The following is a 24,075-nucleotide window of genomic DNA, read 5'->3' as shown; positions in this document are numbered from 1 at the left end:
AAGAAAGATAAATTGTCCATGCCTCTTGAGTGTTTCGAGTATCTGAGCCATTGAAGATACATACATCAACCTATGACCAAACGAGACATGTCGTGATGACGAACTCATGAAAGTAACATAGATCTTTAATCTCAATCCCCGTTTGACAATTGACGTGTATTATTACACGGCCCCAAAAAAATCAATAACGATTACATAAGTATGCTCATTACACAACATCAACAACAACAACAACAACACGCTACAACTATAACCCTAATGTCCTATCTGTCGGCAGAATCAGGACCATTAGTTTTACCTACAGCTACACCCTAATAAACATGTTACATGGAAAATACAATCATTTCCTCAGAAATCAAACAGTACAACAGACCTCACAGGGCTCCTCCATTTAGCAGCATTTCCCTATGATCATATAGTGGTAATCTTTTTACATGGAAAATATTTTTTACGAGACCCAAAAATTGTCAGCTATGAGTAACAGCGCAAGGGTTATGTGGCTTTTGGCCCAGATGTTGTGATAGCTGCCATGTTGTTATTCAATGTGAAATCAAATTTATTGCTTCCTTCCCGTTAGGCTTTGGCAAAGGACTAGGCCGATGGTATGCGACTGAAAAATGCATAATTTTCGGTGTATGTGCTGCAGAGCCAGAATTGGAAGCCGAACTCAAAGGTGGAGGTGACAAGCTATTGGTTCCCAAGTTGGGTAGAGGTGTCATCAATCGATAAGTCAATGACCCTGACGACCGAGCACTGCTTGTTTCACTATCAGAATGAAGAATAGCAGGGGTTAAAAAACTCAAATAACGTGAACCTTTCATCACCAGATATACAGATCAACCAAAAAAATAAACAGAGCAAGGCAATACATGTACTCACCCATTTGCATGTTTCCCTCTCTTACATGAATCATTTTTCCAGGGTACTTTATCTCTTGCAGCGCTGCGCACAGTATCCTGACACCAACAAGCCATACACATGCATAAACCCTTAAGTTGAAACTTTAGATATTGCATGCCATGTGAGACGGAGAACGGGTTTAGGGTTACTGGAGATCACATGCTTACTGGAGATTTAATTCCCAAAATTGAATTACGCGGGCTGTAGTGATTCGAAGTTCGTATAAATGGGTGTTCGAGCAACTTGGTTGCTGTTGGTCGCTCAGTAGGGTTTCTCTTTAAGCAGCATCTCAGAAAATCCTTCCCTTCAGGGGACATATTATCTGGAATTGGTGGGTCCGTGTGCAAAACCTTAAACATTGCAGCAGGCTGTAGCACCACAAAATATAGTTCATGGTTAGAGTCCAAAGAAAAAAAAATCAAAAAAGTAAGACACTGTGTATGCACAAATCCCAACACACATCGCCTTGCGGCCTTGCCTTAAAAAAGGATCCAGAGACAACATTTTTTCACTCCACTTATCACAGACCGCACTCCACAATGGAAACATTAATTATCTCATATGACTGTTAGACAGGTGATCACGTATGCACAAATCAAGATCAATATTTGTTTCTTAATCAAAACTTGATTAGGCCAAGGTGCTATGTAAGACATGTTATCATCATTTATCAGATGAAGCAGGTAAAGAAAGATGTGCAACTCTGATTACTTACATCTAACCCAAATCACAGGGAAGCCTCCACAAACAACTTACCCCTTCAAGACCACTCCAAGGTGGCTTTCCTGTAAACATCTCAATGATTGTGCAACCAAGGCTCCAAATATCAACAGCAAGATCATAACCTGCACGTTTATCAAGTGTAGCCCGAACAACCTGCAACATAAAACTGTTGTGACTGCGCCATGCTAAGACCTGTAATATTACAACGCATCACAGTATCTAGTACTCCCTCCGTCCCAAATTAAAATTCGTTTTAGTTAATTAATGGGTTCATACACTACCTGATGTATGTGTTTTATGTGTCTAGGTTCATCTTCATCCATTTGAATATAGACATAAAAATCAAGAGCTAAAACGACTACTATTTTGGGATGTAGTATAACTCTAGGAAAACAGATATCAAGCTCCACATATCATCACAAGTATATCCTACTTTGGCGACATTGAATGGTGATTTTGAGAGTAAATTGATTCTCTAACTCAAGAAAATTAATAGCACTAAGATACAAGTTTCACTAAATACAACCGTTCCGTTAAGCATGAAGAACATCTGTGTAATCACCTCAGTTTATGCAGATGTCTAAAGAGTCCAAAAAAATGATCGTGACAATTGTAGAGCCGGAAGCAGTGCGTTTGCGCGTTGCTGCTGGCTGTTGTGTCAATGTCAGAGCTGCTGCGGGCTGTGGCCCCCATGTAATCAAGAGGGAATGGAGTCAAAGGATGAGAAACTCCTCCAGAGACATAAATTTTTCCATGGTTATTAGCTAAGCAATCAAAGCCCACTTGAATAACTTTATTAGGTTGTCTTCATTAAATCGTGTATATGGCCGTGCAAAATAATATTTTATACTGTAGACAACACTGTTTATAGAATAAAGTTTGAAATAAGAGGTGGGATAGGGGATAGATAGGAAAGGTGCTGGAAACGGCCTTAATCAAACTTCGCCATACAAATAAAAGAGGGGGGCTCTTCAGTCAGGTCAACAGCTGGCAGCACTTGCCGCAGCACAAAACTTTTGTCTGACTGTTTCTACAGAAATAGGTTCTGTCATACAAGCAACTTTGGTCTAAAAGTGGGCCAATTTCCTGGTCCATTTTCTACAAAGGAAAATTAAACTCATGAAACTCCAGTAGAAAATGACATAATGAAGCCATAAACTTGGAGCTGCAAGAGCATTCGGATGACAGCTACAACTAATTGCTTACAATTCACGATAGTACTAATATCGCTAACATCTGAAACTTAACTAGCAGAAGGGTGAAGGCTATCTGGTTGGAGTTTTGAGGCAGCGAGTGGGTTTTTATACTTGGATCCAGCCTCTGTTCTTGGCCTGTTTTGCTCTTTTTTCTCTACCTTAATACAATGACACAGCTCTCCTGCATGATTCAAGAAGGAGCAGGAGCATGGCCGAAAACTGTATTTCAGTCTTTCACTGATATATGCATGAACTGAATTCTAGAATGCTAAGTGTAAGTTTTGAATAATTTTGTTTCCTTGTCATCTGGAACCACAATGCATTGAACTTAAAGCACAGTATAGAAAAGAAGGCACAGTATGCCTTGGATTTTCTTCATTCCAATTGACAGCAGAGAGTAGAAAGGATGGAGCCCTATGATACACAGCTGGGGCTCATGGCCTCTGGGGCCTTCTCTGGGGTGTGTACATGCCTTATGGTTGTCTCCTTTATCTTTGTATCCAAATATCCAATGCTCTAGATGGTAGACTGGTTTCAAGTGTGTAGCATGTGCGTGTTACTGTTTTTGTACATTTTGTTAGTTGTTACTATTTGTTTTTAATGAAATGAGTGCAGCTCTCCTGTGTTGATGGAAAAGACATTGGATTCTGTAAAAGGAGGTCCCCGTTCACTACATGATTAACACGTTCTTTTTGGAGGCAACAACAAGAAGGCATTGGAATCCCTAAAAAAAGAAGGTCTTTGTCCACTGCTGGATTAAGATATCCTTTTTTGGGCAACGCTTTGTATTCTGAATAATGCATACAAAAGTGATTATGTATTTACATCACATTGGAATAATCAGACTCATTACAGTCGGAACAGATGAAATTAACATGAAGAATAGCCAGTTCGCACCTCAGGAGCCATCCAGTATGGTGTTCCCTTCAATGAAAGATTAGGAGCAGCAGCACTCAACTGAAAATGGAAGAAAATGTGCAATAAAGATCAACTACAAAGAAAACGATGAGGATTACCAGCAATATATCTCAACAGGAAAAAAATGAATGTTATATTGATCTGCAGCATTCAGTTACAGATTTTAAAAGAGGCATAGACATGCAATTGTATGAATTAGGTAGAATTATTGGGTTGAGCTACAAAAAATTCATAGTTTCATACTACCTCCCAGTGTTTAATATAGAAGCGGCTATGTACAAATGTATATATACATGGTAGAGTTGTTGTATGGGAACATATCAAATGCAAACCATGTTTTGGTTCAAACCTCGTGCAAACCTACTAAAAAAAATTTCAAAAAAATCTGAAAAAACATGAATGTACATCTAAGCTTACCTCATCTATATACAAAATTTCATTTGAACTTTTACTGTTTGTCAGAAATTATCTTTTTTGTAACTTCTAGAGTAAGATGAATTTGACCATGAAATTTTATATATAAATGAGGTAAGCTCATATGTACATTCATGTTTTTTCAGAATTTTTCGAAACTTTTTTTAGTAGGTTTGCACAGGGTTTGAACCAAAATGTGGTTCACATTCGATATGTTCCCTTGTTGTATAACGTATCTTTGGTGGAATCATGTAGGATCTCAAATCCAACAAATTGATCGCTATAGTCTGATCATATAGAAACATATCAAATTTGATTCGAGAATCATGATCCAAAAACTAAACACCTAAATCATAAATCAAATATTCATGCTCAGTAGCATATGGTATGTACTATTGTTATCTTGAATACGGTAGTGATGTGAAATGGCCTCTTGGGCTACTAACAAGGGAATAGCTCATCGGAAAAAACTTTTAATTGGAGTGGCAGCAATGTTTTGGTCTATTTGGTTGTGCCGCAATGATGTGGCCTTTAATTTTAAACCAATACCATCAATTTTGCAGGTTCTTTTCAGGGGGATGTATTGGCTCAGACTCTGGAGATTATTGCAGAAACAAGAAGCTCACCAAGAGATTCTTGTGGTATGTCAATCCTTAGAGATGATGGCAATGGAGATCCTTGCAAAACATGGTTGGAGTTCTAATGCCAGATTAAAGGACGCTTGATTCGAGAACAAGTTCTTGTCAAGGATGTTATTTTTGTAATGATGCATGTTTTATTAATTTTCAATCTGTAATGCCGTATGTAGGAAACTACAAAAGGCTGGAACATTTTTTGTTTCCATTATCAAAAAAAACTAAGTTGGTTAATGTTGTGGGTCTTCCTCTTCCGAAGGTCCTTAAAAACATGACTAACCATTTGTTTTTCAGCATAATAAGGATTGCTACAGAGAGCTTCGGCTTTAGGATGCAGGTTTTCCCGTGACAAAGGCATACGAGGTGAATATATGATCCGAAGATGATAAGAATAAACGCCGAAGCCATAGCCGAAAAATAATAGCTTCGGCTTATAATGGTGATGAAGACTGAACATGATGCTGACCGGAAGGGAAAAAGACTAGCTAGTTTCTAATGATTCATGTTATGATTATAGGTAAATGTCATGGGCATTAATGTACTTTTACCCGGGCTGCGTCACGTGCCTATAAATAGATGAACAGTAGCTCCGTACTGTTCACGCTGAATGGTAATCACTCTCTCGTCAACACCTTCGAGCAAGCCGAAGGTATCTGTTAGAGTGTTCATGGGCCTGGCCCATTAGGGGTCTCTATGTTACCTGTATTGTAGCTAGGGTTAGGGTTTACTGTACCAGTCAATCCTTTCTCATGGTATCAGACGCCTAGTCAACCCTCCCCCAGCGCCGCCGCCGCCACCCCATGGCCGACCGGTCGCGCCTCCCGCTCGACACGACGGTTGGGGCTCCCGTGCGTGACCGCCCTCCGTCGGTGACTGTCTACAGCCAGCCCTCCGCCGTCACCTCCCTGCGCGCCCCGTCGGATGACGCTGCCGCCATCCTCGCCGCCACCCGGGCCGTCGTTGCGACGGCTCGCCAGCGGGCCTAGGACGCTGCCCGTGCTCTTGAGTAGGAGCAGGCGGTTGTTGACGCCATCGAGCGTCAGTACGCCGAGACCTACCGCCGTCTCGCCGACAAGGGCGTGTCGGATGGTTCTCCCACGTCTGCTCGTCACTGCGCCGACACCTTCGAGTTTGCGCCCGCTCCTGCCTCCACTCTTCGCGCTTCTCTTCACGCTCAGGCGGCCGCCCTCACCAGTATCCGGGCCACCGTTACCGACGTTCTCGCGCCGGATTCCACTTAGTACCCTCGGTGGTGCGACCAGGTCCTACAGACCCTCCGTCGCTACGCCCTCGCCGACCACGTTCTCTCCCCGGTTCCTGACCCGACGGAGGATTGGCTCCTGATGGATGAGGTGGTGCTTTCTTGGATCCATGGCACCCTCACGGGCGAACTTCAGGACATCGTTCGTGTGTCGGACGATACGGCTCACCGGATCTAGGGTGCCCTTGAGGCCCAGTTTTTCGGCAACCGCCAGACCCAGATTCTGTATCTCGAGACCGCCTTTCGCCAGCTTGCTCAGGGCGATCTCTCTGTGGACGAGTCCTGCCGCCAGATGAAGACGATGGCGGACACTCTCCGCACCCTCGGGGCCTCCATCACCGATGAGAGCCTCGTGCTCAACCTCCTACGTGGTTTGAGCCCCGCTTCGATCGTGTGACGCCCATCCTCACCCGCATGAAGCCGTTTGCCACCTTTGCGGAGGTGAAGAACGACCTCCTTCTCGAGGAGCTTCGCCTCTCCGCCACTCTGGCCTCCGCTCCCGCCACGGCGCTCTACAGCACGCCTCGGACTGCCCCCTCTGACTCCGGGGGGGTCCTCTTCACCGCACTTCGGCCCCACCGCCCTCTGGAGCTCCTCGCCAGCCTACTGGCTCTGGGGGGGTCGCGGTCGCGGTCGCAGCCGAGGTCACAAGAGTGGTCGCGGCGGCCCGTCGGGCGGCCGGAGCAGCTCTCCTGGTGGCCCTCCCTCTACAACCCGTGGGCTGGCACGATCCATATGTGGCCCGGGCCATCCGCGGGTGTTGCGGCCCCTCGCCCCGCCACCTCCTAGCCGGTCTTCTTTGCCGCTTCCCCGCCGGCTGCGCCCTCGGCTCCTCTCCAGCCTCAACAGGGGCTCCTCCCACTCCCGGGGCCTCCATCTCCGCCTGTGTGGGGGCCCTGGACCAATGGGTGGGACGCCCAGTCCCTCACCAGCTCCTTTTCCACGATGACGCCGGCCCCACCCACCTCGGTCTCTGACTGGGTGGCTGACTCCGGTGCCTCCTACCACACCACCCCGGACGCAGGTACCCTGTCTTCCACTTCCCCCACCCCTCCCTTCCTTCTTCCATCGTTGTTGGAAACGGCTCTGCCCTACCCGTCACCTCAGTAGGTGTCGTTGTCCTTCCTGGCCCTTTTCAGTTAACCAATGTCCTTGTCGCCCCCAACATCATTCAAAACCTTCTTTCCGTCCGTCAATTCACTACTGACAACTCTTGTTCTATGGAATTTGACCCGTTTGGTCTATCTGTGAAGGATCTTGCCACCAGGACCCTTCTGGCTCGGTGTGACAGCCCCGGGCTGTAACACCCCTGTATTACCTAGGGTTCTTCTCAGTGCTAACCTCAAGATCATTATCACATGCGAATCCAATTGAGCAAAAGACACCAAAAATTTAGGAGCAAATGATAGTCGCCTAGAGGGGGGGGTGAATAGGGCGAAACTGAAATTTACAAATATAAACACAACTACAAGCCGGGGTTAGCGTTAGTAATAGAAACGAGTCCGCGAGAGAGGGCGCAAAACAAATCGTAAGCAAATAATGAAGTGAGACACACGGATTTGTTTTACCGAGGTTCGGTTCTTGCAAACCTACTCCCCGTTGAGGAGGCCACAAAGGCCGGGTCTCTTTCAACCCTTCCCTCTCTCAAACGGTCCCTCGGACCGAGTGAGCTTCTCTTCTCAAATCAAAGCCGGGAACAAAACTTCCCCGCAAGGGCCACCACACAATTGGTGCCTCTTGCCTTGATTACAATGGAGTTGTGATCTCAAGAACAAGTGAGAAAGAAAAGAAGCAATCCAAGCGCAAGAGCTCAAATGAACACGGCAAATCACTCTCACTAGTCACTAGGGCTTTGTGTGGAATTGGAGAGGATTTGATCTCTTTGGTGTGTCTAGAATTGAATGCTAGAGCTCTTGTAGTAGTTGAGAAGTGGAAAACTTGGATGCAATGAATGGTGGGGTGGTTGAGGTATTTATAGCCCCAACCACCAAAAGTGGCCGTTGGAAGGCTGTCTGTTCGATGGCGCACCGGACAGTCCGGTGCACACCGGACAGTCCGGTGCCCCCTGCCACGTCATCACTGTCGTTGGATTCTGACCGTTGGAGCTTCTGACTTGTGGGCCCGCCTGGGTGTCCGGTGCACACCGGACAGCTACTGTTGGATGTCCGGTGTGCCAGCATGGACGATTCTGACTTCTGCGCGCGCAGAGCGCGCATTAAATGCGCGGCAGAGAGCCGTTGGCGCGGAGATGACCGTTGCTTCGGAGTCGCACCGGACAGTCCGGTGCACACCGGACAGTCCGGTGAATTTTAGTGGACTAGCCGTTGGCGTTTCCCGAAGCTGGCGAGTTCCTGAGGCCGACCTCCCTTGGCGCACCGGACACTGTCCGGTGCACACCGGACAGTCCGGTGAATTATAGCCGAGTCGCCTCTGGGAATTCCCGAAGGTGACGAGTTTGAGTCTGAGTCCCCCTGGTGCACCGGACATGTCCGGTGGCGCACCGGACAGTCCGGTGCGCCAGACCAGGGGTGCCTTCGGTTGCCCCTTTTCTCCTTTGTTGAATCCAAAACTTGGTCTTTTTATTGGCTGAGTGTGAACCTTTTACACCTGCATATTCTATACACTTGGGCAAACTAGTTAGTCCAAAGATTTGTGTTGGACAATTCAATCACTAAAATTATATAGGAACTAGGTGTAAGCCTAATTCCCTTTCAATCTCCCCCTTTTTGGTGATTGATGCCAACACAAACCAAAGCAAATATAGAAGTGCATAATTGAACTAGTTTGCATAATATGAGTGTAAAGGTTGCTTGGAATTGAGCCAATATAACTACTTACAAGATATGCATGGAATGTTTATTTTATTTTTGACATTTTGGACCACTTTTGCACCACATGTTTTGTTTTTGCAAATTCTTTTATAAATCTATTTCAAAGATCTTTTGCAAATAGTCAAAGGTAAATGAATAAGATTTGGCAAAGCATTTTCAAGATTTGAAATTTTCTCCCCCTGTTTCAAATGCTTTTCCTTTGACTAAACAAAACTCCCCCTGAAGGAGATCCACCTCTTAGTGTTCAAGAGGGTTTTGATATATAATTTTGAAATACTACTTTCTCCCCCTTTTTGAACATAATAGGAAAACCAATTGATAAATATTCGACACTAAGTCTTTTGAAATTGGTGGTGGTGCGGTTGCGGTCCTTTTGCTTTGGGCTTATTTTCTCCCCCTTTGGCATGAATCGCCAAAAACGGAATCATTAGAGCCCTTAGGTACTATCTTCCCCTTTGGTCATAAGTAAATGAGTTAAGATTATACCAAAGACGAAGTCCGGTCCTTTTGCTTTGGGCTTTTACTCTCTCCCCCAAAGACAAGGTCCTTTTCTTGGAGTGATGGCGAAGGATGAGTTACGGAGTGGAAGCCTTTGTCTTCGCCGAAGACTCCAATTCCTTTTCAATACACCTATGACTTGGTTTGAAATAGACTTGAAAAACGCATTAGTCATAGCATATGAAAGAGACATGATCAAAGGTATATTTATGAGCTATGTGTGCAAGCTTAGCAAAAGAAATTTCTAGAATCAAGAATATTGAGCTCATGCCTAAGTCTGGTAAAAGATTGTTCATCAAGAGGCTTGGTAAAGATATCGGCTAATTGATCTTTAGTGTTAATGTAAGAAATCTCGATATCTCCCTTTTGTTGGTGATCCCTAAGAAAATGATACCGAATGGCTATGTGCTTAGTGCGGCTATGCTCGACGGGGTTGTCGGCCATTTTGATTGCACTCTCATTATCACATAGTAAAGGAACTTTGGTTAATTTGTAACCGTAGTCCCGCAGGGTTTGCCTCATCCAAAGCAATTGCGCGCAACAATGGCCTGCGGCAATGTACTCGGCTTCGGCGGTGGAAAGAGCGACCGAATTTTGCTTCTTTGAAGCCCAAGACACCAAGGATCTTCCCAAGAACTGGCAAGTCCCCGATGTGCTCTTCCTATTAATCTTACACCCTGCCCAATCGGCATCCGAATAACCAATCAAATCAAAAGTGGATCCCCGAGGGTACCAAAGCCCAAACTTAGGAGTATAAGCTAAATATCTCAAGATTCGTTTTACGGCCGTAAGGTGGGATTCCTTAGGGTCGGATTGAAATCTTGCACACATGCAAACGGAAAGCATAATATCCGGTCGAGATGCACATAAATAAAGCAATGAACCAATCATCGACCGGTATACCTTTTGATCGACGGATTTACCTCCCGTGTCGAGGTCGAGATGCCCATTGGTTCCCATAGGTGTCTTGATGGGCTTGGCATCCTTCATTCCAAACTTGGTTAGAATGTCTTGAGTGTACTTCGTTTGGCAAATGAAGGTGCCCTCTTGGAGTTGCTTGACTTGGAATCCTAGAAAATACTTCAACTCCCCCATCATCGACATCTCGAATTTCTGTGTCATGATCCTACTAAACTCTTCACATGTAGACTCGTTAGTAGACCCAAATATAATATCATCAACATAAATTTGACATACAAACAAGTCATTTTCAAGAGTTTTAGTAAAGAGTGTAGGATCGGCCTTGCCGACTTTGAAGCCATTAGAAATAAGGAAATCTCTTAAGCATTCATACCATGCTCTTGGGGCTTGCTTGAGCCCATAAAGCGCCTTAGAGAGCCTATAGACATGGTTAGGGTACTCACTGTCTTCAAAGCCGGGAGGTTGCTCAACATAGACCTCTTCCTTGATTGGTCCGTTGAGGAAGGCACTTTTCACGTCCATTTGATAGAGCTTAAAGCCATGGTAAGTAGCATAGGCCAATAATATGCGAATTGACTCAAGCCTAGCTACGGGTGCATAGGTTTCACCGAAATCCAAACCTTCGACTTGTGAATACCCTTTGGCCACGAGTCGAGCTTTGTTCCTTGTCACCACACCATGCTCATCTTGCTTGTTGCGGAAGACCCATTTGGTTCCTACAACATTTTGGTTAGGACGTGGAACTAAATGCCATACCTCATTTCTCGTGAAGTTGTTGAGCTCCTCTTGCATCGCCACCACCCAATCCGAATCTTGAAGTGCTTCCTCTACCCTGTGTGGCTCAATAGAGGAAACAAACGAGTAATGTTCACAAAAATGTGCAACACGAGATCGAGTAGTTACCCCCTTATGAATGTCGCCGAGGATGGTGTCGACGGGGTGATCTCGTTGGATTGCTTGGTGGACTCTTGGGTGTGGCGGTCTTGGTTCCTCATCCTCCTTGTCTTCATCATTTGCATCTCCCCCTTGATCAATGCCATCATCTTGAGGTGGCTCATTTGCTTGATCTTCTACTTCATTATCTTGAGCTTCATCCTCATTTTGAGTCGGTGGAGATGCTTGCATGGAGGAGGATGGTTGATCTTGTGCATTTGGAGGCTCTTCGGATTCCTTAGGACACACATCCCCAATGGACATGTTCCTTAGCGCGATGCATGGAGCCTCTTCTTCACCTATCTCATCAAGATCAACTTGCTCTACTTGAGAGCCGTTAGTCTCATCAAACACAACGTCACATGAGACTTCAACTAGTCCAGTGGACTTGTTAAAGACCCTATATGCCTTTGTGTTTGAGTCATAACCAAGTAAAAAGCCTTCTACAGTCTTGGGAGCAAATTTAGATTTTCTACCTCTCTTAACAAGAATAAAGCATTTGCTACCAAAGACTCTAAAATATGAAATGTTGGGCTTTTTACCAGTTAGGAGTTCATATGATGTCTTCTTGAGGATTCGGTGTAGATATAACCGGTTGATGGCGTAGCAAGCGGTGTTGACTGCTTCGGCCCAAAACCGATCCGAAGTCTTGTACTCATCAAGCATGGTCCTTGCCATGTCTAATAGAGTTCTATTCTTCCTCTCCACCACACCATTTTGTTGAGGCGTGTAGGGAGAAGAGAACTCATGCTTGATGCCCTCCTCCTCAAGGAAGCCTTCAATTTGAGAATTCTTGAACTCCGTTCCGTTGTCGCTTCTTATTTTCTTGATCCTTAAGCCGAACTCATTTTGAGCCCGTCTCAAGAATCCCTTTAGGGTCTCTTGGGTTTGAGATTTTTCCTGCAAAAAGAATACCCAAGTGAAGCGAGAATAATCATCCACAATAACAAGACAATACTTACTCCCGCCGATGCTTATGTAAGCAATCGGGCCGAATAGATCCATGTGGAGTAGCTCAAGCGGCCTGTCGGTCGTCATGATGTTTTTGTGTGGATGTTGGGTTCCAACTTGCTTCCCGGCTTGACATGCGCTACAAATCCTGTCTTTCTCAAAATGAACATTTGTTAATCCTAAAATGTGTTCTCCCTTTAGAAGCTTGTGAAGATTCTTCATCCCAACATGTGCTAGTCGGCGATGCCAGAGCCAGCCCATGTTAGTCTTAGCAATTAAGCAAGTGTCGAGTTCAGCTCTATCAAAGTCTACCAAGTATAGCTGACCCTCTAACACTCCCTTAAATGCTATTGAATCATCACTTCTTCTAAAGACAGTGACACCTACATCAGTAAAAAGACAGTTGTAGCCCATTTGACATAATTGGGAAACAGAAAGCAAGTTGTAATCTAAAGAATCAACAAGAAAAACATTGGAAATAGAATGGTCAGGAGATATAGCAATTTTACCAAGTCCTTTGACCAAACCTTGATTTCCATCCCCGAATGTGATAGCTCGTTGGGGATCTTGGTTTTTCTCATATGAGGAGAACATCCTTTTCTCCCCTGTCATGTGGTTTGTGCACCCGCTGTCGAGTATCCAACTTGAGCCCCCGGATGCATAAATCTACAAAACAAATTTAGTTCTTGACTTTAGGTACCCAAACTGTTTTGGGTCCTTTGGCATTAGAAACAAGAACTTTGGGTACCCAAACACAAGTCTTGGAGCCCTTGTGTTTGCCCCCAACAAATTTGGCAACTACCTTGCCGGATTTGCTTGTAAGCACATAAGAAGCATCAACAGTGTTAAATGAAATAGCATGATCATTTGATGCAATAGGAGTTTTCTTTCTAGGCAACTTGGCATGGGTTGGTTGCCTAGAGCTAGATGTCTCACCCTTATACATAAAAGCATGATTAGGGCCAGAGTGAGACTTCCTAGAATGAATTTTCCTAATTTTGCTCTCGGGATAACTGACAGGGTACAAAATGTAGCCCTCGTTATCCTGAGGCATGGGAGCCTTGCCCTTAACAAAGTTAGACAAGTTCTTAAGAGGGGCATTAAGTTTGACATTGTCTCCCCTTTGGAAGCCAATGCCATCCTTGATGCCAGGGCGTCTCCCATTATAGAGCATGCTATGAGCAAATTTAAATTTCTCATTTTCTAAGTTGTGCTCGGCAATTTTAGCATCTAGTTTTGCTATATGATCATTTTGTTGTTTAATTAAAGTCATATGATCATTAATAGCATCAACATCAAAATTTCTACATCTAGTACAAATAGTGACATGCTCAATGGTAGATGTAGATGGTTTGCAAGAATTGAGTTCAACAATCTTAGCACGAAGTATATCATTCTTATCTCTAAGATCGGCAATTGTAACTTTGCAAACATCAAAATCTTTAGCCTTAGCAATCAAATTTTCATTCTCTAATCTAAGGCTAGCAAGAGAAGCATTCAACTCATCAATCCTAGCAAGTAAATCAACATTATCATCTCTAGGATTGGGAATTGAAACATTACAAACATGAGAATCAACCTTAGTATTTAAACTAGCATTTTCATTCCTAAGGTTGTCAATAATCTCACGGCATGTGCTTAGCTCACTAGACAATTTTTCACATTTTTCTACTTCTAGAGCATAAGCCTTTTTAACCTTAACATGTTTCTTGTTTTCTTTAATTAGACAATCCTCTTGGGAGTCCAAAAGGTCATCCTTTTCATGAATAGCACTAATCAATTCATTTAGTTTTTCCTTTTGCTCCATGTTGAGATTGGCAAAGAGAATACGCAAATTATCCTCCTCATCACTAGCATTATCATCACTAGACGATTCATATTTAGTGGAGGAGTTGGATTTAACCTTCTTCTTTTTGCCGTCCTTTGCCATGAGGCACTTGTGGCCGACGTTGGGGAAGAGAAGTCCCTTGGTGACGGCGATGTTGGCGGCGTCCTCGTCGTCGGAGGAGTCGCTTGAGCTCTCGTCGGAATCCCATTCCCGACAAACATGGGCATCGCCGCCCTTCTTCTTGTAGTACCTTTTCTTCTCCTTTCTTCTCCCCTTCTTGTCGTCGCCTCGATCACTGTCACTAGATATAGGACATTTAGCAATAAAATGACCGGGCTTACCACATTTGTAGCAAACCTTCTTGGAGCGGGACTTGTAGTCTTTCCCCCTCCTTTGTTTGAGGATTTGGCGGAAGCTCTTGATGACGAGCGCCATTTCCTCATTATCGAGCTTGGAGGCGTCTATTGGTTGTCGACTTGGTGTAGCCTCCTCCTTCTTTTCTTCCGTCGCCTTGAATGCAACGGGTTGGGCTTCGGATGGGTCGCCAAGCTCGTTGATTTTCCTCGAGCCTTCTATCATGCACTCAAAACTTACAAAATGCCCGATAACTTCCTCGGGGGTCATTTTAGTATATCTAGGATTCCCACGAATTAATTGAACTTGAGTGGGATTAAGAAAAATGAGAGATCTTAAAATAACATTTACCACTTCGTGATCGTCCCACTTCTTGCTCCCGAGGTTGCGCACTTGGTTCACCAAAGTCTTGAGCCGGTTGTACATGTGTTGTGGCTCCTCTCCTTTGTGAAGCCGGAACCGACCGAGCTCCCCCTCGATCGTTTCCCGCTTGGTGATCTTGGTGAGCTCGTCTCCCTCGTGCGCGGTTTTGAGTACATCCCAAACCTCCTTGGCGTTCTTCAACCCTTATACTTTGTTATATTCCTCTTTACTTAGTGAGGCGAGGAGAATTGTTGTAGCTTGTGAGTTGAAGTGCTCGATTTGGGCCACCTCATCCTCATCATAGTCTTGATCCCCTATTGACGGTACCTGCGCACCAAACTCAACAACATCCCATATACCTTTGTGGAGCGAGGTTAGATGAAAACGCATTAAATCGCTCCACCTAGCATAATCTTCACCATCAAAAGTTGGTGGTTTGCCTAATGGGACGGAAAGTAAAGGTGTATGCTTTGAAATGCGAGAGTAGCGTAGGGGGATCTTACTATACTTCTTGCGCTCTTGGCGCTTAGAAGTGACGGATGCCGCGTCGGAGCCGGAGGTGGATGGTGATGAAGTGTCGGTCTCGTAGTAGACCACCTTCCTCATCCTCTTGTGCTTGTCACCGCTCCGATGCGGCTTGTGGGAAGAAGATTTTTCTTTCTTCTCTTTGTGATGAGAAGAAGAAGACTTTTTCTCCTTCCGTTTGGAGGAGTCCTTCTTCTTCTCCTTCCTCTTGGTGCGGGACTCTTCCGATGAAGTGCTCCCTTGGCTTGTAGTGGGCTTTTCGCCGGTCTCCATCTCCTTCTTGGCGTGATCTCCCGACATCACTTCGAGCGGTTAGGCTCTAATGAAGCACCGGGCTCTGATACCAATTGATAGTCGCCTAGAGGGGGGGGGGGGTGAATAGGGCGAAACTGAAATTTACAAATATAAACACAACTACAAGCCGGGGTTAGCGTTAGTAATAGAAACGAGTCCGCGAGAGAGGGCGCAAAACAAATCGTAAGCAAATAATGAAGTGAGACACACGGATTTGTTTTACCGAGGTTCGGTTCTTGCAAACCTACTCCCCGTTGAGGAGGCCACAAAGGCCGGGTCTCTTTCAACCCTTCCCTCTCTCAAACGGTCCCTCGGACCGAGTGAGCTTCTCTTCTCAAATCAAAGCCGGGAACAAAACTTCCCCGCAAGGGCCACCACACAATTGGTGCCTCTTGCCTTGATTACAATGGAGTTGTGATCTCAAGAACAAGTGAGAAAGAAAAGAAGCAATCCAAGCGCAAGAGCTCAAATGAACACGGCAAATCACTCTCACTAGTCACTAGGGCTTTATGTGGAATTGGAGAGGATTTGATCTCTTTGGTGTGTCTAGAATTGAATGCTAGAGCTCTTGTAGTAGTTGAGAAGTGGAAAACTTGGATGCAATGAATGGTGGGGTGGTTGGGGTATTTATAGCCCCAACCACCAAAAGTGGCCGTTGGAAGGCTGTCTGTTCGATGGCGCACCGGACAGTCCGGTGCACACCGGACAGTCCGGTGCCCCCTGCCACGTCATCACTGCCGTTGGATTCTGACCGTTGGAGCTTCTGACTTGTGGGCCCGCCTGGGTGTCCGGTGCACACCGGACAGCTACTGTTGGATGTCCGGTGTGCCAGCATGGACGATTCTGACTTCTGCGCGCGCAGAGCGCGCATTAAATGCGCGGCAGAGAGCCGTTGGCGCGGAGATGACCGTTGCTTCGGAGTCGCACCGGACAGTCCGGTGCACACCGGACAGTCCGGTGAATTTTAGTGGACTAGCCGTTGGCGTTTCCCGAAGCTGGCGAGTTCCTGAGGCCGACCTCCCTTGGCGCACCGGACACTGTCCGGTACACACCGGACAGTCCGGTGAATTATAGCCGAGTCGCCTCTGGGAATTCCCGAAGGTGACGAGTTTGAGTCTGAGTCCCCCTGGTGCACCGGACATGTCCGGTGGCGCACCGGACAGTCCGGTGCGCCAGACCAGGGGTGCCTTCGGTTGCCCCTTTTCTCCTTTGTTGAATCCAAAACTTGGTCTTTTTATTGGCTGAGTGTGAACCTTTTACACCTGCATATTCTATACACTTGGGCAAACTAGTTAGTCCAAAGATTTGTGTTGGACAATTCAATCACTAAAATTATATAGGAACTAGGTGTAAGCCTAATTCCCTTTCAGCAAAGATTTAACTGAGTCTTTTTATCTTAAGGATCATACCTTAACCATATCATGCACCTCAAAGTGAGAAACATGCCCAAACCCTAAAATACCCCTAATTAAGCCATTTTAGTGCAGAAGGGAAATTTGAAAAAGGGAAATGAAAAATGTGAAATCATGGCCAGAACCAACTATAAAACTTGAAATATACTTGGTAAGCTACAAAAACTACTAGAAAAGTTTGGCCAAAATAATTGTTCAAAATCCCCAAAAAGGCCATGCAATTCAGATTTCTGAATTTCAGCCCTCACCTAGAACTCGGGCGCGTTCACCTTGACCCCTAACTCAAAACCTTAAGCTCCCATTGACAAAGTTGTGCTAAATTAACCCCTCTGCAACGTGTGTGAAGATGGCATCGAGATTCGTGCCCTAGACACGTCAAGTCAAGGATTTTATCTCGGATTCACGCAGTGAGACAAACCCTACTAGAGCGCCCCATATCTTCGGCTCCATTCAACATAATCCATAGGTCGCCACACACAAACGACAAAGGAAGGTCCGGTGAAGAGATCTCACAAAGTGATCATGGCCATAATCGCGAAGATTTGGAGCCAATGGGCGCCTGAAAGTGACCACTCTCAGCGCTGCCTCGTGCTCGATGTCGTGCCCAGGCGGCAGAGCGCATTGGCACTCCTCCGCGCACGCCCCGAGCACATGTCAGAGCAGCCCTCGGCCGTGCTCGCTCGCGCCTTTAAAAGCCATCCCCGGACGCGCAACATTTCACTCCACGCTTGCCCTCACTGTCCCGGCCGAGTCCTTAGCTCCGGCGAGCTCTGCGCCGCCCGCCCGAGCCACCCGAACGCCAGCCATCGCGGCCAGCCATTCCCAGAGACCCCTAGCCTCACCCGAGCCTCTGGACAGTTTCCCCGTGGAGTCGTGAAGCTTCTCCAAGCAAGGATCGAGACACTGCCTCACCGGAGCAGCGAGATCACCATCGCCGGACTTCGGCCGCCCGCCACCGCTCGTAGACCGGGCCACCAGGTGAACCATTCTTCGATTCCTTGCACCCACGACCTCTCTGACCTCCCGTGAAGCTCCCCGACTCACTGGATTGTGCTATGCCGCCCTGGTTAAGCCAGAGTCCTCGCCGCCGACGAACTCCCCCGCCTGCACACGTGGACCCGCCAACTTCGGTCACCTCCGACGACGATCCGCACATCGACGTGACCATCGCGACCTCCCTACGCCATCGACCACCTTGCCGGAGCTATCTCGCCGCCGGTAAGCCCCGCCGCCCTTTTCTCCCCGTGGGTACTGTTCCATTAGGGAAAGGACCGCGGGTTAGATTCAGGATTACCCCAGGGGGTTTTCTGCACTGTCAGAGACTCAGTGCAATAGGAAACCGAGGACCTGCTTGTAAGGAACCCAGGAAGAAAATACCAGGGACCCCAGAGCAAAGTAGATTTTCCTTTTCATTTCAAATTTCAATTCTTTAAATCAGCAGTAAATCAGTTAAATGCATAACTTGAGAAATACTCATCCAAAATTAGTCAAACCAATTTTGCTGGATTCCAAACATTATGAACTGTCAGACAAAAATATTGAACCCCATGTTTTCTGTACTAAATTTTAGAGTTTGGATTTAAATTAGAAAACTACCCAAACCTTATTAATACAAGGAAAAATAGGAATATTTCTATACCGGGCTAAATAAAATTTGTAAAGATACTTACCTGGCATATACACTGTTTAAAAATACTGAGCACCGCAGTATACAAAAATAAACCAAGAATGTCCATTAAAGGTTATTTCTGCCCAAACTTTAGAAACATAAGAAAGGTAATAGGAAATGAAAACCAGAGAATGACCATATTTTTCCTAGCATGCCTAAGTTACACAGAACCTAGGAAAAATATAAGGAACCATAGTCTAGTGCTAATCTAAGGTTATAATTTTATTTGGCATTAAGAAATCAAGAAAAGCCATGATTAAAAATATAAGGACAAATACATTAATGGCAAGAAAAATTCAGGAAGCCTCTCACCACTAGTATACCACTACAAAAATGGTAAACACCCCAAACCATCATAGTAAGTGAGTTGAACAATTAAAATTTGAAATTGGCCCATACTTCAAATAAATCAAAAGAGAGCCTAAAAATGTGCAACAGTGAACAAACCAATTTTTACCCAAATAGCAGAAAACTATAGGCAACTTTGGACTCACATGCTTTACCATTCCAAAGTCAGCCAACTTTACTACACCATTAATATCAACTAACAAATCTGCCCCTTGGTCTTAATCTGTTAATACAATGCTCGGATGCTATCTTACCCGGGTCGAGTTTTTTTTTTAATATGGTAGTGATAAGCTTAATGGCATGGTCTTGTCTTAATACAATGCCCGGAGGCTATCTTACCCATGTAGATCGAGTTTTTTATAATATGGTAGTGATAAGCTTAATGACATGAAGTTGACAAGCCAAATCCAGGGTACTGACTACTGGATAATTGTGTCTGATATCAAATAGCAGAAAACTATAGGCAACTTTGGACTCACATGCTTTGCCATTCCAAAGTCAGCCAACTTTACTACACCATTAATATCAACTAACAAATTTGCCCCTTTGATATCCCTGCAAGAGCAGAACTATATTTACATACATTTATACATTTTCAGCATAATGCAACAACTTAGAATATGGGGAAAAACAACAAGAGCATAGTTCAAAAGAAGACAGGATAGTGTACTGCCTACATGGAAATAAAAAATGTAACATGCTATTAATTTTTTAGGTTAAAATTTAAATTTAAATATTAGGTAAGCTAAGATACTATTGGTTTAGAATTTTCAAAACAAAGAAATAGTTACCTATGCATAATCTTTTGGCTATGTAAGAAAGAAAGACCCTTGAGAATATGACGTGTGAAGTTACAGATGACTGATTCTGTCAATGATCCACAATGTTGATGAACATACTTATGGATTGAACCAGGATGAACATACTCCAGGTATATGTAGAATCTATCTTCGATCTGCAAGAGTTGAGTAAAAGAACATTACAAATCACTGGAAACTGGCACATAAATATTAGAGGTACTTAACGTGGCAAAGGAGAACTTACGGTTTCACTGCCATAATACTGCACAACATTTTCATGCTTAAATTGACTAAGAAACTTAATTTCCTGAAAAAAATGTGAGAACAAATCAACAAAAGTAAGTGCATACTTGCACAATCTTTATGCAGGAAAAGATATTACTGAGACATGACTAATTTAACATTGTCCAATCAGCTCTGAAATTGGTCTGAACTTGAGAAACATATAGTATGGAAGCTCAAAGCATGTACAAAAAGAACGCAAATCAAATACAAAAAAAAAACTCGACTGGTAGGGGAAAGACCGCCCCCACGGTATTAAATTAAGAAGAAGGTTAATCGGAGCCCCGACCGAGAAAGGTCACGTAAGTTGATCCCCGTGCAACATGAGGGTCCGGTCCCTATAGGCCAGATCTTTATTTGTGCTTTGAGCCATCCCAGCCCCTACACGAGGATCCGCCCCCCATAGGTCAGTCCATCTTGTGTGCACACAACCAGGGGAACCAACGAGTGACCTTTTTAACCTCGGCCTGAAATTTGCTCCTACTGTGATTTGAACTCAGGACCTAAAGAGTGCTACTCATACCACCTAACCAACTCGGCTAGAGACCCTTTCGCATGCAAATCAAATACATCATAAGAAAAAGTTACTTAACCATGAAGATCTGAAATCAAATTTTATCGGGGAACAAACATATAGATCAATTGTAGTCAGAATAAACAACAATGAAACAAAACCAAACCTGTTCCAATTGCTTCAGAGACTCAGCTGATTTAGCATCATCTGGAATTATATTTACCTCTTTCATGGCACAAAGGGCTCCAGTGTGCCTTTATGTACATGAATGGAAATACAAAAATCAGAACAGAAAATGAAACAATAATCATGATGCTAAAAAAATGGTTTATGTACCTATTTGTGGCCTCATACACGCATCCAAATGTGCCACTACCCAGGAGTTTGCCTTTCTGCCATTGACCAGCCACTGAAGACATCTCAGCTTTTGGAATTAACTGGTGGCTAGCATTTATCTGCTTTGGGCTTACAGAAGGAGGGAGCGGTAATGGGTGAAAACTGGCACTTCCATTGCCATCAGGGCGACAAACATGGTTCACCAGGAATAACTTTGGATGCGTTGGTGATGGACGTGCACTTGGGTTTCTTGATCTTAAAACCGGACTTCTCAGTGGGCTAGAGAGAGGAGAACGCTCCTGACGACCCGCAAACTTGTCAGGTGAATCAGAAGGAGGTGAAGATCCCATCGCGTCATAAGACCATGCTGACCATACATTAGTATCTCGGATAGAGATTGCAGTGGATGAGAAGTCTACATTACTCAGTCCTTGAGTACTTTGTGCAGGACTTGAAAACCCACTGCTTGGAGCACTTTTAGCAGGAATGTTCAATCTGAAGTTCAAAGTTTCAGCACAGTTCTTACCCTTGAACTTCTCTTTAAATCCCTTTCTCTGCTGATAACAGGTAGTCGCATTTAACCGAAAGTTGTTGTGCTCATGAGCCTTTGGTAGTGTTTGGGCCACCACTCTGGTATAATAGGCATATCACAAATGATTCATTTGTGAATTGAAGTGAACATCAGGATCACCAATCTGAATTGAAGTGCTTCAAGGGAACACAAAACTTATTTCGAAAATGAAAATAGTCTAAGCAATGAGTAATACGGAGCTTATATATTAAAAAAAACATTAAGCGATAGATATATTCACTGTTTCTTGTACAATTTTTAACAGCAATATTGAACTAAATTATTTCACCAGTAGCTTAAACTTATTTGGTGTTTTTTGGTTCATCTTAGAAGCTTCATAGCAGTTCAATCCAACCAAGTGAAATTACAGTACAGCACTAAAACAAACTAGATCACTTATTTATTAAAACACCACGCCCTAGCCCCTAGCTGACTTATTTTCATCATGTCAATATTTAATCAATTCACAAAACGGTTGTTTGGATCCACTCATTTTGGAGGAATTGGAATCTAATTAATAGACTAGGCTATTTGGCTTGGAATTTGACATTCCACCACTTTCCAAAGTTCAGATATAAATCTATCTCAAATTCAAAGGGTGGGGGATGGAAATTGATTTTATATATCACCAAGCTATGTTTCTACCCTTCAACTTATAACACACTCTTCAACTCGCTCCCCTATAGACTATAGTACGAATGTTGCACATAAATATCTCTCATATGGCCAACAATGGTATACAAATATATTCTGCTTAAAATCATATTAGCTTAATTGATCTATGCCTAAATTACGATTATTACAATGGAGTTCAATTCGAAGGATCTAAACAGGAAGAGTTAAGAATTCATGATTTGCATCTTTTAGGAATATTATATGTGCAAATCAATAATGAAAGCATCGCGTGCAAAAATCATGATAACTCAATATACACAACAAATATAATTTTACGATGCATCATCCTAATATGACCTGATGGCTGATGTCATGGTCTCCCAATAAACCCTTAGCTAGTAACACCCTACAACTAACTCAAGTTGCTAAATCACAATTCAACTCGTGTATATGTATATCCAATCCCTGAACCATGGTATCCATATCTTCAAAATCACCATACTCTGCAGCCAAGGATACATCGCTGAACCATAGGCACCATAAAAACTGTTGCCATTCTCTGCAAGATACTCTACCCGCCTAACTGCCTAAGTGTTTAACACCTCAATGGTGACACAATACAAGTAAATGGTGTTATCCTTTTTGAAATGTAAATATTGGTAGTAAATAGAAATCATAGCCCGACTCTGGAATCCTCAAGCTGTGAGGGTGATATCCTTGCAGACAATATAATCTACTTGAATAATAAATGGCAATAAAACATAACGTTTACAAGTATAGTACGAATTAATCACCTCCGTGCGAGTAACGCCGTCATCCTTTCGCTCCCAGTCTCTAAAACCCCGGGAGCGTCCGCTGCAGGCCCGTTCCACTCCCCGTCGAGCATCCTTGGCGCCGGTGACCGAAGCAACCTCCCAGGACCCCGGCACGTCGATTCCCCCTCGACTGGAAGGGGCAGCGGATGCGGCAGCAGCACGGGGGTCGACGAGGGTCTCGCCGGCGCCACCTCCATGTTACTCGGAGACTTCGAGATCGGCGTGGAGCTCACGGTCGCAAGCCCAAACCCCGCCGCCGCGTCCCTCCTCACCGGAGAGTCCACGCCGAGCGCGGATACCCCGACCTCGAGGTCATCGACGACGTAGCGCATCCACCGGGCTCTGATCAGCCGCGGCTGCGGTTCGCTGCTGCCCCCGCTGCCATCACGGCGGGAGCTAGGGCCGCTGCCCCAACCGAATATGGGACGGAGGGTGGAAGCGCGGGCGGGGGAAGCGGGCATGGATGATGAGGAGAGGGAGGGGGAGGAGTAGCGCTTCCACCAGCACATCGGGAAGTCGCTAATGGGTAGAAGAGGGAAACGTTAGTGATCATGAGGTGGCGGAGATGGTGTCGCGGAGGGAGGGAAGACCCCCCGCCGTTTTGTCTTTTTCTCACTGGTGTCTCGGGCGGGAGTCGGGGTTGGTTAGTTCTTAGTTGTTTTTTTTGGGAGACCAGCTCCGTCTTGGAGGCTATCGGCGGGATTAGACTGTCTCCAGCAACGTATTACATATACATCATCTATATCTATCCTTTACAGTCTTCTTTAAAAATTTTATCTCCTATATCTACTTTCTCTCCAACAACGTCCTCTAAATCACGTCCTCCATATGTAAATACCTATATTAAAGACATTTTTAATTTTTTAATTTTTGTACATACGTATTTGTCATACTCTCAAATGTATTATACATATTTTAGTTTTATTAAACCGGTTGTTTAAAGTATTCAAATAGATAGAGAACCGTTTAGAGAAACTCTACATATAGAGGATCCAACAGTGTTCTCTAAATTTAGAGGACCGTTTAGAGAACGTTGCTGGAGGGAGTAGAGGACGTTCTCATCCTCTAAATTTAGGGTACAGGACCCTTTAGAGCTTTTGTTGGAGCTAGTCTTACAGTGGATACGAGTATGGATAAATAACTACGGATAATTATTTATTGAATATAG

General features: G+C 44.6%; 1 protein-coding gene across 2 annotated transcripts; it reads right to left on the bottom strand.

Annotated features, from left to right (window-relative positions):
* Positions 1-104: 104 nt before the first annotated feature.
* On the bottom strand, positions 105-23,465 carry LOC103625860 (mitogen-activated protein kinase kinase kinase 5). 2 transcript variants are annotated; one of them, XM_008646257.3, is made up of 11 exons: positions 22,887-23,465; positions 20,907-21,536; positions 20,737-20,824; positions 20,019-20,081; positions 19,766-19,929; positions 19,454-19,529; positions 3,717-3,776; positions 1,657-1,776; positions 1,068-1,268; positions 880-956; positions 105-765 (listed from the first exon to the last, which is right to left on the bottom strand). In XM_008646257.3, the coding sequence occupies exons 1-11, from the start codon at positions 23,414-23,416 to the stop codon at positions 540-542; spliced, it is 2,235 nt and encodes a 744-aa protein (XP_008644479.1). In that variant the 5' UTR covers positions 23,417-23,465; the 3' UTR covers positions 105-539. The 2 variants fall into 2 exon arrangements, 1 of the variants encoding a protein (XP_008644479.1); XR_004849344.1 differs by lacking the exons at positions 19,454-19,529; positions 19,766-19,929; positions 20,019-20,081; ... (1 more) ...; positions 20,907-21,536; positions 22,887-23,465 and adding an exon at positions 9,365-12,758.
* Positions 23,466-24,075: the final 610 nt, after the last annotated feature.

Source organism: Zea mays, chromosome 5 (genome assembly GCF_902167145.1).
Source record: "Zea mays cultivar B73 chromosome 5, Zm-B73-REFERENCE-NAM-5.0, whole genome shotgun sequence".
Taxonomy (NCBI): domain Eukaryota; kingdom Viridiplantae; phylum Streptophyta; class Magnoliopsida; order Poales; family Poaceae; genus Zea; species Zea mays.
The sequence above is the reverse complement of the archived record's forward strand: the minus strand, read 5'-3'. Positions and strand labels throughout refer to the sequence as shown.

What these genes read in the sequence shown, in the direction of transcription:
- LOC103625860 (XM_008646257.3), bottom strand. Translation starts at nt 23,416, where the DNA reads ATGTGCTGGTGGAAGCGCTACTCCTCCCCCTCCCTCTCCTCATCATCC. An exon ending in CTTGGAGTGGTCTTGAAGGG is followed by an intron (nt 1,269 to 1,656) that starts GTAAGTTGTTTG and finishes GTGGTGCTACAG; the next exon opens with CCTGCTGCAATGTTTAAGGT. An exon ending in TTTTGGGAATTAAATCTCCA is followed by an intron (nt 957 to 1,067) that starts GTAAGCATGTGA and finishes TGTTGGTGTCAG; the next exon opens with GATACTGTGCGCAGCGCTGC.